General features: G+C 41.9%; 1 protein-coding gene across 4 annotated transcripts in view; it reads left to right on the top strand.

The window, feature by feature from the left end:
* Nucleotides 1-16,571, top strand: part of ADAMTSL3 (ADAMTS like 3) — a 371,527-nt gene that overhangs the window by 277,337 nt on the left and 77,619 nt on the right. For all 4 annotated transcript variants that reach the window (XM_018066193.1, XM_018066194.1, XM_018066196.1 and 1 more), the window contains exon 20: nt 5,614-5,767. In XM_018066193.1, coding sequence (XP_017921682.1) covers nt 5,614-5,767 — 154 coding nt within the window. The remainder of the gene's footprint in view (nt 1-5,613; nt 5,768-16,571) is intronic.

Below are 16,571 nucleotides of genomic sequence, written 5' to 3'. Positions count from 1 at the left end.
CCTAAAAGGCCTTCTCAGCAGTTCTTGGTTATAGACGCTAGATGGGGGACCATGTGCTGCCCCTGAAAATACCATGAATGTCCCTCCAGAGCTGTAGGGCAGATGGAGCTGCAGGAGAGAACATGTGTGGAGGCCCTGTAGCCCAGGAAGGCTGCAGAGATGGAGTGGCATGAAGGATGCTTGCTGGGTGATTATAGTTACTTAAGAGACTGTTCCCTGAGTCACCCTAGCCCTTCAAATGCCAAAGTTTGAAGAGAGATGTGGGAAGAGGAAATAAAAATTTGATGACAGACTGTGGAAGACAAGAAACTGATGGAAATGCCCAAGCTCATCCCCTGACCCATGTTATTCACATTGGTGAATGGCCAGCTACATTCAAAGCTCCAGCATAAAAACTAAGCATCAAAACTTAAAGGGGGGAAGCAAAGGATCAGAAAGAAGTCAGGGCATGGGGAAAGGAACAGGGAGCAAGAGTCACATGAACAACAGCATCACAATGATATTGGCCAGAGAAAAGTGTCAAAAAACAGTCTCTGTACTCCCAAGGAAATTATAGTCATGATATCTTGGCCTGGGGCAGGGGATGGGGGGATGGGGTGGGAAGTGGAGGGAGTGGAGAGAAGAGTGGCTCTAAAATGAGGTTTGAGGAAGGTGGGAGGGGGGTTCATGTTTGGGAACGCATGTACACCTGTGATGGATTCATGTCAATGTATGGCAAAAACAATACAGTATTGTAAAGTAAAATAAAGTAAAATAAATAAATAAATAAATAAAATAAAAAGCAAGAAGGATCCTAAAAAAAAAAAGAAAGAAAGAAAAAATAAAATATAATAAAATGAGGTTTGAGTTCAAAAAGAGGTTATAAGTCAACAGAAGGAGATGAAAAGACAACTTGGAATAGTCAGGGGAAAAAACGGAAAAGAAAAATTTTATATAGCAGACATAAAAGTTATTTTACAAGCAACAAAAAATTAATAACTGAAAACAGAGAGCTATGATATATAAGCTGGAATGACTCATATAAGATGAAATGGAAAAGAGTTAAGATGTAAAATTGGTTTTTAGAGGCAGTGATGGATATGGAAGTCAGAGGAGATTAAACGTGAGTGTAATGGGTATTTGTGAGAAGAACAAGTGGAACAAAAATATTCAGAGATAATAAGGATTAAACATGAGTGTAATAGGTATTTGTGAGAAGAGCAAAACAAGTGGAACAAAAAATATTCAGAGATAATAAGGAGAATTAGCTTCCTCTAATAAAAGCTTTAACCTTCAAATTGGACTGGCATACTACATGCCAAGAAAATATTACCCACTAAGACACAGCCAGCAAATAAGGTGCTGAACTTCATGGGTTAAAAAAAACAAGAGCAAAAGGCCTCTGAGCATAAAAGTCAAACAAACAACAAAAATCTCCTGCCTGGCCTCACACATCTTCACAGTAGCCTTAGATGCCAGCAGACAGTGAAACTTGCTACGGTTCAAAAGGGAAGGAAAGGGACTTCTGTGGCCATTCAATGGTTAAGACTCTGTGCTTCCAATGCAGAGGACACTGGTTCAATCCTTGGTCAGGGAACTAAGGTCCCCACATGCTGTGTGGCCAAAAGATTAAATAAATATTTTTTTTTTAAAAAAGCAACTATGACCCAAGTATTTTCCTTTTCATTTTGTTTTTCTCCATGTGGAAAGGCAACAGAGAGGCAGTCAGATCATCCATGCATAAATCTGGTATGGGATCAAGACTTTCAGGGCCAAGAAGACACACCAAGATGACTCCCAGTAAAAAATCCAGAAAGACACAGATCCTGGTGAAAAAAGACAGAAGATGCATCATAAATTCATTTAAGGGTAGAATTAAGGCTAGCATCGGCATCTCAGAACAGAACATAAATATCAAAATCTTGACATTAGCTAAATAGTTTAACAAAATCAAAGAGGACACTAATAGATGGAGAAATATACCATGTTCATGGATTTAAAGAATCAATATAGTGAAAATGAGTATATTACCCAAAGCAACCTACAGATTCAATGCAATCCCTATCAAGCTACCAGCGGTATTTTTCACAGAGCTAGAACAAATAATTTCACAATTTGTATGGAAATACAAAAAACCTCAAATAGCCAAAGCAATCTTGAGAAAGAAGAATGGAACTGGAGGAATCAACCTGCCTGACTTCAGGCTCTACTACAAAGCCACAGTCATCAAGACAGTATGGTACTGGCACAAAGACAGAAATATAGATCAATGGAACAAAATAGAAAGCCCAGAGATAAATCCACACACCTATGGACACCTTATCTTTGACAAAGGAGGCAAGAATATACAATGGATTAAAGACAATCTCTTTAACAAGTGATGCTGGGAAAACTGGTCAACCACTTGTAAAAGAATGAAACTAGATCACTTTCTAACACCATACACAAAAATAAAGTCAAAATGGATTAAAGATCTAAATGTAAGACCAGAAACTATAAAACTCCTAGAGGAGAATATAGGCAAAACACTCTCCGACATAAATCACAGCACCATCCTCTATGATCCACCTTCCAGAATACTGGAAATAAAAGCAAAAATAAACAAACGGGATCTAATTAAAATTAAAAGCTTCTGCACAACAAAGGAAACTATAAGCAAGGTGAAAAGGCAGCCTTCAGAACCGGAGAAAATAATAGCAACTGAAGCAACTGACAAACAACTAATCTCAAAAATATACAAGCAACTTATGCAGCTCAAGTCCAGAAAAATTAATGACCCAGTCAAAAAATGGGCCAAAGAACTAAATAGACATTTCTCCAAAGAAGACATATGGATGGCTAACAAACACATGAAAAGATGCTCAACATCACTCATTATCAGAAAAATGCAAATGAAAACCACAATGAGGTACCATTTCTCGCCAGTCAGAATGGCACCGATCCAAAAGTCTACAAGCAATAAATGCTGGAGAGGGTGTGGAGGAAAGGGAGTCCTCTTACACTGTTGGTGGGAATGCAAACTAGTACAGCCACTATGGAGGACAGTGTGGAGATTCCGCAAAAAACTGGGAATAGCCTTATGACCCAGCAATCCCACTGCTGGGCATACACACTGAGGAAACCAGAATTGAAAGAGACACGTGTACCCCAGTGTTCATCGCAGCACTGTTTATAATTGCCAGGACATGGAAGCAACCTTGATGTCCATCAGCAGATGAATGAATAAGAAAGCTGTGGTACATATACACAATGGAGTATTACTCAGCCATTAAAAAGAATACATTTGAGTCAGTTCTAATGAGGTGGATGAAACTGGAGCCTATTATACAGAGTGAAGCAAGCCAGAAAGAAAAACACCAATACAATATACTAACACATTTATATGGAATTTAGAAAGATGGTAATGATAACCCTCTATGCGAGACAGCAAAAGAGACACAGATGTATAGAACAGACTTTTAGACTCTGTGGGAGAGGGAGAGGGTGGGATGATTTGGGAGAATGACATTGAAACATGTATACTATCAGGTAAGAAACGAATCGCCAGTCCATGTTCAATACAGGATACAGGATGCTTGGGGCTGGTGCACAGGGATCATCCAGAGAGATAATATAGGGTCGGAGGTGGGAGGGGGGTTCAGGATTGGGAACTCATGTACACCCGTGGCTGATTCATGTCAATGTATGGCAAAACCAATACAGTATTGTAAAGCAAAATAAAGTAAAAAAAAAAAAATCGAATGTTTGGAGAGAAGAGATATGGAAATGTGAATGTGCCTGTCCCTCTTCTTAGCAGTGAGTCAATAGATATTCTCGGATGTTAGAATATATCAGTAACAATATCAGGCTGATCAGAAAGTTCATTTGGGCCAACCCAATAACCACCTGTATCTCTTATTGGTTTCTTTCACCTTCCTTAACTGCAGAGAGTTCTTTTAGGAATTAGTTACTTGAACTCTTTTCATCTTATTTCATTTTTTCCTAATATGCCTAATAAAAGTGTAGTAAAATGTTAAATTAAAATTACATGTACATATGTAATTATGATTATCAGCTATCATTTTTATATACACAATGATTATCACATATCAATGTTATTTTATGTATAGCAGCTTGGGTGTTTTTTAAAAGACCTTTCCTTTTATGTTTTTCTAGTTTTTCAATTCTTGGTCATGGGTATATGCCATTTTTAATGTTAAAGTTTTTATTGAACTATAATTGGCATTTCCATTTCAGGTGTGCAACATGGAAATTCATTGTTTGTATCCATTACAAAAGGATCACCACAATAAGTCTAGTCCCCATACAAAATTGATACCGTGTATCTGTATTATATCATTTTTTAAAAAGCAAAGTCATCTTACTATATAAATAAATAGATAACAAACAAATGAGACATCAACTACAAGGCCCCAGAATCCTATGGCAATTAATTACTAAAAATTAGTTACTATCTCAGAAAGAAGAAAGGAAGTAATCGAAATGTCCATCAACAGATGAATGGATAAACAAAATGTGGTATATACATATATCATAGCACCGTAAGAAAGGAATGAAATTCTAATACTTGCTACGACATGGATGAGCCTCGAAGAATTATGCCAAGTGATAGAAGCCAGACATAAAAGGCCATGTAGAAAAAAAAAAAAAAAGGCCATGTAGTGTATGGTGGTTTCCACCTTTCAGCTATTGTAAATGATGCTTACTGTGAACACTGGTATACAAACATCTGAGTTTCTGCTTTCGATTTTTTTGGGATATTTTTCGAGAAGTGGAATTACTGGATCATATGTTAATTCTTTGTGTAACTTTTTGAGGACCCGACAAACTTTTCCGTAGAGGCTGTACCATTTTATATTTGCATCAGCAATGCATCAACATTCCAGTTTATCCACATCTATTTTTTTTAATAATAGCCATCTTAATGGGTTTGAAATGGGAAATGGTATCTCATTGGGCTTTTAGTATTTATTTAAAACATACATGTTATCCTGTATCTGAAATTTTTTTGCTTCATATTATGACAAAACTATGTCAGTTATAAACATTCATTTAAAATATTCAGTCACAAGGTTAAAAAGCTTGTAACTATGTGAGATTCTGGCTGTTAACTTATTGCAGTAATCATTTTGCAATATATATGTATATAAATCATTATGTTGTATACCTTAAACTAATACAATGTTATATATCAATTATATCTCAGTAAAATTGGAAAAAACAGTGGGCCTCATACCTTACAAAATAGCTGAGGCACAAGCCCAAGAATACTGGAGTGGGTAGCCTATCCCTTCTCTAGCGGATCTTCCCAACCCAGAAATTGAACTGGCATCTCCTGCATTGCAGGTGGATTCTTTACCAACTGAGCTATCAGGGAATCCCACCTGCAAATAGATTTTTTAAAAAAAGAAAGAAGAAAGGAAAGGAAGGAGGGAAAAGAGAAAAGGCAGAGGAGAGGGCAGGGGAATGGTGGGGAGAGAGAAAGTCTCCATATTCTGAAAGATGTTCAGGCCTGGGAACTGCCTACTTATTGGCGCACCTGTACATCCTGTTTCACTGTGGGAGACGTGGCTATTGCTGGGGATGTGTCTGCTCTCGCTCTGCTTGACTCTGTCACCACCGTTCTCATTACAGTGTTCTGTCAGTTGTGGTGTTGGAACCCAGCGGAGACAGCAGATGTGCCAGAAGCTGACGGCCAAAGGCCGTCGGGTCCCCCTCAGTGACACTCTGTGCTGGCATCTTTCTGGACCCCCTCTGGTGAGATCTTGCCAGATGCCTTTGTGCAAGAGTAAGTATGGAAAGTCCACACTTTGTGGAATCTGCTCATTCTATTCTTCTCCTCCAGTGGCTTCATTTTCCATAGAGCAACTCATTTCTAATCTGTAGGTACAGCAAATCAAGCAGAACTCAGCATTGTTATCAGTGGCAAATGGTATAATATTGGTGATCAAGTTACAACTCTAAGAAAAGTCAGCTTGAAGAAATGTCCACCCTCTTAACAAATGCACCCCTAGGCTTCCTCACTAGGGTTTACGCTTCCTTGTGTTCTCCGCTTCATCATGATTTCCCCCACTTACAACTCAGTAGTGTTCCTAGTAGCAGTTAAGCTGAAATACTTTCCTTTTTTTAACTTTTTATTTTGTATTGGTGTATAGCTGATTAACAATGTTGTGATAGTTTCAGATGGACAGTAAAGGGACTCAGCCATACATACATATACATGTATCCATTCTCCCCCAAACTCCCTTCCCATCCAGGATGCCACATAACATTGAGCAGAGTTCCCTGTGCTACACAGTAGGACATTGTTGGTTATCCACTTTAGATATAGCAGTGTGTTTCTGTCTATCCCAAACTCCCTAACTACTCCATCCTTCCCCCTGGCAACCATAAGTTAAGTGAAGTACTTTCTGATTCACTTCACTAATGATATGTGGGGATTCATCCTATTCAAAGTAGATGAGCTAAGTATTTTTAAATATTCAAGTATCTCTTCTTTTGGATACTCTAATAATCTAAAACCAGCAAGGATGAAAATGTGAAATAGCTTTGGTTTTAAAGGTGACAGTTTAGATACTTCTTCAGTTTATTATAAATAATAAGCAGAGTATAAAAAGTTAATATTATGGTTTCATTATATCCAAAAGCTAAAATGCATGTAGCAGTCATCTCTATCTTCAGTGTACATGAATTAGTATAGGTACATGCATATGCATGTTTCCTGTAGGAGGGTGATAAAAAATGAGCGGAGGGCTGCCCCCATGGTAGCTGAAAATAGGGCAGCAGTGTGGTCATGAGAAATGGGGTAGGACAGCAGTCCTCAACCTTTTTGGCAACAAGGACCAGTCTCGTGGAAGATAGTTTTTCCACAGCCGATGAGGAATGATGGTTTGGGGGTGATTTAAGCCCATTACATTTGTTGAGCACTTTATTTCTATTATTACTACCTTGTAATACATAATGAAACAATTATACAGCTCACCATAATGCAGATTCAGTGGGAGCCCAGAGCTTGTTTTCCTGCAGCTAGATGGTCCCATCTTGGGGTGATGAGAGAGTGATGGGGAGCAGCCGAAGTACACATGGAGCTTTGCTCACTCACCTGTGTGACCCAGTTCCTAACAGGCCAACAACTGGTACTGCTCTGTGGCCGGGTGTTGGGGACCCTGGGATAGGGTCCCTTTCCTGATTGTTTCTCACTGTCTTTAAGTATTCACGTAAAAAGAAACACTAACTGCCTCAGGTACTCTCCTGAACTTACGGTAAGAAAAAAATCAGAAGGTAGCTATTATTTTTAGTGCTTCTTAGGAAAAGAAATATAGGTATACACACACACACAAACACACACACACACACACACACACACACACACACACACACTACTAAGTTTACCAAAAACTTTCCTGAAGAAACTTACAAAACAAAGTAACAATAATGACTTTTTTTTTTTAAGTCATAGCCTTATAGCATTTACTGAGCACTTACTCTGTGAACCTCCCTGCAGGCATTATTGCAAAAACAATGGCATCCTCTTCTCCCCACCACCAGGAATGAGCCAGGGATGAGCTTGGCACTCACATCCTCCCCCTGCTGCCTCTGCACCATATTCTCTCTGTCATCTCACAGCACGCACATGGCCCCCACCTTCAGATGCTTTGACCCGCAGGATCCTTTCTACCTTTCTCTAGGACCACTACAGGTCCATTCTTTTTTTCTGACATTTGCCAACATCCAGGACAAACTGCACCCATGACTTTCTCATACCCTAATGTCCCTAATCCCCAATGTGATCAATTTCCCTGACCACCATCACACCTTGGCATAGGGACACCATGGTGTTGGGGTATGGCTTATTAACAATGTTGTGATAGTTTCAAGTAGACAGCATAGGGACTCAGTCATACATATACATGTATCCATTCTCCCCCAAACTCCCGTCCCATCTAGGCCACTGCAGAACATTGAGCAGAGTTCCCTTTGCTATACAGTAGGTTCTTGTTGGTTATCCACTTTAAATACAACAGAATGTACATGTCCATCACAAACACCCTAACTCCCCCCGTCCTCATTCCTCATTCCTTGGTACTCAAATAGCTTTCTGCTCTTCCTCCTGCCCCCATCTCACTGTCTGCCTATTTAGTTAATGGTTCATTGTGACCTTCCTGCACGTTTTTGTCCCGAGACTTCCTGCTCTTGCATTAGAAACCACTCCTCTTGACTGGCATGTCATCATCACGCACTTAACCAATGTTGTAGTCAGATCTCTGTGCCCTTCCTTAACCCACTGCCTCAATGACCCTACTCATTCAACCCTGATGGGTGATCACCTACTTTTAGGTGGTTTTTGTTGGCTTGTTTTTTTAGTTCCCTGACCTGAGCTACTGGGATTTGCTAAAGAAAATAATGTCACCATCCTGATTAGACATACTTCATATTCATGCTATCTGATTTACCTGGGCAATAATATGTGGATTTTTTTCCCTGTTCCTAAGAATTCCCAAGAAATTCATCATAGCAGTTATTTCCTAATCACTGTACTGACTACCAAGTTCTCATGTCTCCATGGATGAACTCACTTTTATTCCACTAAAAATGTCAAGGCTTGTGGCATAGCATAGTGACCTTCTAACTGTCCCCTCACCTTCACATCACATCCACCTGCTTTGCTCACCATACTGGAAATATATGGTCTTCTTTTTAGGCCTGATCCCTCAGTGATGGAAGGGGTCTGAAGACAAGAAAAATCAAGGCTGACTATGCTGTGATCTTTATTCCATTGCAAGGCTCCATTTTTAGAAATGTGTCCTAATCAGTGCCTTGAGTTTAAGTGAAAACTATCCTCTTTGGAAGAGTGAGTCTTCTTGCTCTTCATTTTGACCCTTTGATGTGCAATGGGGTGAAGACTGGGGGGTGGGGGTGGACAAGATGTTTTGAGCGCTCCCTGGAGGCCAGTGGTGCACCATACAGTCCTTCCAGTTAGAGGCCCCTTCCTGCTTCTCCCCAGACCTTCCCTGCATTTTCCCACCTCCAACTTTTCCTCCCATAAATTCTTCCCTTCACCGTATCTAGTGACTGTCACTCTTCCCATTCTTGAAGGGCCAGAACAAATCCTACCTTCCTCTATAATATTTCTCAATTTCTTTAATCTCCAAAAGGTATTATGACATTGTGGTTAAGCCAACTAGAGTCTAATCTCATTTCTTTCAGTATCTCATCATGTAACATTGATACAGACTCAATCTCTGTGAGGCTCATCACAGAGCCTTTTTCATCAATAAAATGGGAATGGTAATTATACCTACCCCATAGAATTGTTCTGAGAATTAATGCCTAGAAAGTGCTTAGAAGCAGTGCCAGGAATGTACTGTAGGCTCAAAAATATTAGTTATTTTTAATATCATTACCACCTTCCTTTAATTCCTGTCATGGCTTTAAGATGGGGTAAAATGTAACAGTAACTAATATTGTATCTTCTGGATCATTAGGATATGAGTTTATATGGTGTAGTTAGGCAATAGCTCTGGACATTTTTTTCATATATAGGCCCCCAAAGCATGTATAATGAGTTGTACTCAAAGACATGTTTTTCAAATGTGTCAGGCTTAGATCAGCCTCAGATTGTTATTAAAAATCTCAGATTGCTATTAAATGTCTACCTGTCTTGGCTGCTAATCAGGCATCTGAAGAAAGTAATGTTTGAGTTTAGATTTTTTTTTTTTCAGTGATGGCTCCTGGATTAAGGGTTCCTGAATTTTGGTAAAGAATTCTTATTTTTAATCCAAGTATTGACATCAAAATGGTTGAGGGCAGGGAGGCACCCAGACATGTCCTGTATGATTGAAATGTCGAGAGCAAACAAACAAATAAATAAACAAACGTGTTGTCAATCAGCCATGTCCAACTCTTTGTGACCCCATGGACTGTAGCCTACCAGGCTCCTCCGTCCATGGGATTTTTCCAGGCAAGAGTACTGGAGTGGATTGCCATTTCTTTCTTCAGGGGATCTTCCCAACCCAGGATCGCACCCAGGTCTCCCGCATTGCAGGCAGACGCTTTACCCTCTAAGCCACCAGGGAAGCCCCAAAATGTCAAGAAAAATATGCCTTATCCCCTTCCCAGGTTAAGTTGAATCCTCTCACTTCACTGAGGCTCCTGGTGGTCCTCCTTGTACCAGCCTGTTCAGCTCTCAGACTCTCATCTTCCCTTCTTCTGTTCTTCCTCTAAGCCTTCTCAGCTTCCAGGAACACCCAGCCCTGCCTGCCTGACAGAGCTGCAGCCCTTGGAAACCCAGCCAGCCACTAGGCTGCCTCACCAGCACCTTTCTTGGGCTGGTTGTTACCTCCTGCAGCATCCAACAGCATACATTTATTTTATCTTTTGCTTGTCATTTATTTGTTATTCATTCAATAAACAGTAAGAGTTTACTATGTACCAGGCACTATGCAGTGCCCTAAGGACAGAGATGATCTCTCTGCCTGGGCATATATTGTTTTCAGTGTCAGATGGCAGTATTTCATTATCAGTTCTTTCAACAATCATTCTTCAGATGCTACTGTGTTTTAGATGTTATGATACAAAATGAAAAGAATCCATTGTCTGGTCTCTAAGAACTCATAATCCAGTAGGAGAGAGACATACATAAAGAAGAATAAAGTGCCAGTGATGTCATAATGGGATGTAGAAGTGCTCGATCCCTCTAGGGGATGTGAAGGAGGGCTTCATAAAGGAGGAAGCTTTGAGCGGAATTCTGAAAGATGTGTCCCATCATTAGACCCACATGGGATACAGGACAGTCTGAGAAAAAAGAGAGCAGTGTCGACAGAGGTGAGGGATGTCAAATGCAGTGAGACATTTCTGGAAACTGCGCACAAACCATTACCCTGTGACCTTTTTTTCCCCTTTAATATGCTGTGGGCTGTAGAACAGGGACTTGGGAATGACCAGCATGATGTCTTCATGGCCTCATCCCAGGAGTACTAGTGCCTCTTTCTGAATAGGGAAATGACTTAAGATTGGATATGGTCTTTGAATATCAGGTGCTGGGGCTTAGGGCATGAAGAATAGTCAACCTCCCTTCTCATCCCCTGCCACAAGCAAATATCCCTTTATTTATCAGAGTTCTTATCCTGCCCCTTCCCCAAGAGCTACCAATACCCTGTTGTTTTAGAAGCCTCATACGCACAAATTTCAAGACTCAGAAGGTTCTACTGCTTTTTCTTTTTAAGAAAGAATTAAAAATGCACTCTTGCTGTGCCCCACTTTCTCCCTTATAACTCCTGCTTGTTTTTGTGTGAATCCCTGATCCCCAGATGAAATGGATAATACTGTGTGTAGACCACTGCATAATTGTCATGATGCAGACTCCAGGTTGTTCTGTATAAAATGCAAAACAAATGTTTTTATTGACAAAAAAAATTCAGTAGAATTAGAACAGAGGCTTAAAAATGGGTAATGGTGAAATAATGCTTGAGAAGTGGGCTGGAGAGCATCTTGAAACCCATGCTGAGGAGTTTAGATTTTATTAAAGAAGGAAATGACATAGTCAGATTTTATTTTGTTTTATTTACTTGGACGGCTATATAGATATATTTTTCAATTAATTTTTATTGGAGTATAGTTGTTTTACTATGTTGTGTTAGTTTCAGCTGTACAGAAAAGTGAATCAACCATTCATATACATATATACCCCTCTTTTTAAAATTTCCTTCCCGTTTAGGTCACCACAGAGTATCGACTAGAGCTCCCTGTGCTATACACACTAGGTTCTCATTAGTTATCTATTTTATATAAGGTAGTGTATGCATGTCAATTCCAATCTCCCAATTCATCCCAACCAACCGCTTCCCCCTTGGTGTCTGTACATTTGTTCTCTACCTTTGTGTCTATTTCTGCTTTACAAATAAGTTCATCTGCATCATTTTTCTAGATTCCACATATAAGTGATATTATATGATTTTTGTTTTTCTCTTTCTGGTTTACTTCACTCTGTATGAGTCTCTAGGTCCATCTCCATCTCTGCAAATGGCACAGTTTCATTCCTTTTTATGGCAGAGTAATATTCGACTGTATATATGTACCACATCTTCTTTATTCATTCCTGTGTTGATGGACATTTAAATTGCTCCCATGTCCTGGCTATTGTGCATAGTGGTGTACACATAGACATATTGGGAAAATATGAATGTGCGAGTCTAGTCAAGGGGATATGACAATATCTAGGTGAGAGAATATAAGGACAGAAGTGGTGAGGATGAATTCCAACATTTCAGGTGTCCCATCTAAGTATCCGTTGCCTGGCTAGAATTGGAAGCTCAGAGGAGAAGGGTATGTTTGTGTTTAACAAGCAACTCTGGGACCAAGTAGGTGGTGAGGAGGGAGAGGGAGCTGTTGTTTGTTACCTTTGCTGATTTCTGTGGTATAGATTCTCCCATTATGTGGCTTCCTGCTACCAATGTGACATCACTACCTGCAGAGTTGGGAATGGACGCTAACAATCCCATGGACCTGTGAGTCAATGAGAGGAAGGGCCAGCAGACCAGTGGACAGGGAGGAATCGAGGCGACTCCAGTTTCTGCCTTAAAGAATTGCAGGCTGGACTCTGAGGGCCAGGGCTCCAGGGAATAAGACAACTTAGAGGCTGCTTTGCAGCCAAAGCCCATCTGGGAGTAGCAGGAGTCATGTGCTGGTGAGACAAGTGTAAACACCCAGCACAGATGGCTTGGGGCAGAAACCTGGTGTGGCGCCAAGGCTCAGAGTCATGGCAGGGATACAACTGGAATCATGGCAGGACACGAGCATGTAAACAGCCTTGGGAACTGGGCAGGGAAGGCTGGCATAGAGGCCAGAAAGAGGACCTTCAGAAGGAAGGACCTTTTCTAGAAAAGCTGAACGATATGGTGTTTCTCATGTCCAGTGCATGGGAGAGATGGAGGGATGGCTTGGTGTCCCCACACTGCCCACAGCCCCCCAGTAGGATGCCATGGGTTCCTGTCCACACCATCTCCTCAGACTTGTTTGGTTCGGCAGTTTGGGGGCACATATAAATGCAGAAGGAGGCAGTCACCCCAAGCCAGATTCCTACCCAAGAACTGTGTCAGAGGATGCCAGGCTCCAGGCACTCCTCTGAAGGGACTGACAGGAGTCACAGAGGGAAACTGGCCCAAGTCCTAGCAGATCCTGGGTCCCAGAGCACTGCCCAGGCACACCTGGTCACGGAACTGCTCTATACCTGGTGTGAGAAGTGGCTAACCAGGCCTGGTTGGGAATGGATCTGCCTTCCAGCAGATGGGCATGCAGCCAGAGGAAGCAACTGGGCTACTCGTGTGGCTCACCCAGCCATGGGCCAGTCCTTTCCCAAGGCTAAACACCACCTGTCACCTGCAGACTCCCCAGCCTGCTTTTGAAGGCATCATGGCCCCATCTGTTAATACTTTAAACCCCAAGCTTAGCTGGGGACATCTGGCTACCAGTTCTAAAGGTACTTAGAACCCATCTCTATGGTAACTAGAACCCATCTTCACACAGGATGCTGTGTGGGATCATACCAGCCTCAGATCATCTCCAGCCTGAACCCTGAGGTAGGCATGTGCTTCCTTCCCCGTGTGGGCTTTGACCCCTTCCCAGTAAAAGCAGGAATATTCAAGCTATGGCCTCATCTGTAGCAGCCCTAAGAGAGTCTCTCTGCACCCCTCCCTCAGTTGCACAAGTTCAAAATTCTGACGTTGACCCAGCTTAAACTCTGATTTAAAGAGCAAATTTCAAAGCCATCCATGTTCACCATCTGTCTTTCCCATAATCCATCATGGAGTATGGATTATGGGAAACAATGACCAGACAGGGTGTTAAACTGAATTCTTTTAAATAGTAATAAAAAGATGCCTGTATAGGTATCAGTATATATAAACACATGTATGCAGGTATTATGGCTAGGTATGTGTATACACATATATTACACACCCTGCATTGTGACAATAGGCCACTTTTAAATATTCATAAAAAGCAACCAGCTAATTAAAATTAGTGAGTGTTAGTCACTCAGTTGTGTCCAACTCTTTGTGACCCCATGGACTGTAGCCCGCCAGGGTCTTCTGTCCATGGGATTCTCAGGCAAGAATACTGGAGTGGTTTGCCATTCCCTTCTCCAGGGGATCCTCCTGACCCAGGGATCAAAACCAGGCTTTCTTCATTGCAGGCAGATTCTTTCCCCTCTGAGTTACCCATGCTAATAAAAAAGGAAATAAGCAAGACTAATATAGAGTTATGTCTTGAATTGTACATTTCTGTCATATGCAGGCACAAATTTAGCTCTAAACTTGATAACATAAGCACTGTCTTGGAAAAGGCAACCTGGTCAATGACACAGTTCAGTGTTCATTGGGTAGGAAATGAATTAATTACTGAGAGGAAATACAAGGATTCCTGATGGTAAGACCACAAAGCATCCTCCTGCTTCCTCCTACAGAGGACACTGCATGTTGTAAAGATTTTGGCAAGGTTCTCACAGAAAACACAGTGGCTATTTCTTATTTTCCCTTCCGTGTTCACCAGTAGCAGCCCATCAAATTATCTTTGAGTTAACCCAGTGAGACAGTCTGGGGTGGTGGTTCTCAGTCTTTGCTCTACATTTGAGTCTCCTGGGGAGGTTTTACAAATTTTGATGCCCAGGCTTCTGTTCCCCATAAGTCAGAATATCTGGAGAGTGGGACCCAGGGTAGTAAAATTAAAAAATAATAACAATTGGTGCTCCTAATTGACAACAAAGTTTGAGAACCACTGCCTGAAGTCAGAGTTGATACTGAAACTCTACATACCAGTATGTCTGTGTTATTGTTGTTCAGTTGCTAAGTCCTGTCTGACTCTTTGTGAGCCTATACGATTTGGGAAAGTAGAGAAATACTTCCAGGTGGTTAGTCAATAGCCTTGGCCTGAACCCCAGGACTGTCTCCCAGCTGCTTGGACCCTTTTGCTGGGAGTGGTCCAACACACTGTCGGGAGAGGAGACACTCGGAGCAGCAGTGTTACAACAAGACCTGGTACAGGGCTACAGCCGCCATCTGTTACAATGGATCGAGCCCTTGTGCAGACTGCTATTATGACTGGCATCTCTGGGACTTCCCTGGTGGTCTAGTGGCAATACCCCATGCTCCCAATGCAGGGGGCCTGGGTTCCATCCCTGGTCAGGGCACTAGATCCCACATACCACAACTGAAGATCCCACATACATCAACTAAGACCCAGTGCAGCCAAATAAATTAATGTTTAGTTGCCAAATCGTGTCTGACTCTTTGCAACCCAATGGACTGTAGCCCACCAGGCTCCTCTGTTCATGGGATTTCCCAGGCAAGAATACTGAAGTGGGTTGCCATGTCCTTCTCCAGGGGATCTTTCCAACCCAAGGATCTCCTGCAAGGATCAAGCCATGTCTCCTGCATTGCACGCAGATTCTTTACCGCTAGAGCCATCGGCGAAGCCCAGTGTTTGCAAGTGAATGTGTTAGTACCTTAGTCATGTCTGATTCTTTGTGACCAAGGGGCTTGCTAAAAAAAAAAAAAAAAAAAAAAAGACGGCATTTCTGCCTATAATAACAGGTGAACCACAAATTTAGCGGGAATCCTCCTCCTGCTTTTGACCACTATTGAACAGCAGTAAGTTTAAAATTCTGTGTTGCCAACCTAAAAATAAATCTCTATGTCTTAACTGACTGAGGGGATCTTGATGTCCTCTGTGAAGAATCTCTATCCCAACAGGTAAACATGTACACACGACAGGCCATCTGGCTCCACTTCAAGCTGATCGGAGGGGAGGGAGAGTTTACTGGCAGAACCTTGGACAAGGGGCCTGGCCTCAAAATGGCATCTCAGTGGAATTTGCTTGCAGACTTATTACGCCTGTCCCTGATTTAGAACACACTCTACTGCGGAAGTTATGCATCTACCCCGGTTGTTTTTCTGAACCTACTGCCACCCCCACACCCAAGCAGGCAGCAGCCAGACCCTAATGGGAGGATCATGAACCACCCAAGAGAAATCAAGAGTTATTCCAACAAGCACAATCTGGGTAGTGTCCAGGGCCTGAGAAGTCCGTCTTAAGTGGACTTCCCTCTGGTGATCTAACGATTAAGACTCCACACTTCCATTGCAGGGGGTGCAGGTTCGATCCCTGGTCAGGGAACTAAGATCCCACATGCTGTGCAGCAAGGCCAAAAAGTTTCAAAGACAAAAACAGAAATGGAGTCTCAATCTAGTTCTCCTCCCAGCATACCCCTACCAGTGTTACAGCCGTAACCATTGGAAGAACCATAACTGGGGTCCTCTGAGGCTCTTAGGCCCCTGTCTCATGACCTTCATTCCACAGTGTCATTGATGTGAGTCCAGTCTCTCTTCCGTTACTCCCTGGTGCTTCCTGCCCTCTAGCCCATGTACCTACCTACATTTTCAAAGAGGAATCAGATTCCCACCCACATCACATCCCCCTACCTACTTACTTCAGTATCACCCCAAGATGCATTGAGACCTTCCTTCCTGCAAGTGAGAGGCAGTGCGGGGGTGGGGGTGGGGCAGCAGCTCAGGGGGAGTGGAGGAGGGAGGAGAGCT

Source organism: Capra hircus, chromosome 21 (genome assembly GCF_001704415.2).
Source record: "Capra hircus breed San Clemente chromosome 21, ASM170441v1, whole genome shotgun sequence".
Classification (NCBI taxonomy): Eukaryota; Metazoa; Chordata; class Mammalia; order Artiodactyla; family Bovidae; genus Capra; species Capra hircus.
Note: the sequence above shows the minus strand (reverse complement) of the source record. Positions and strands in the feature narration are given on the sequence as shown.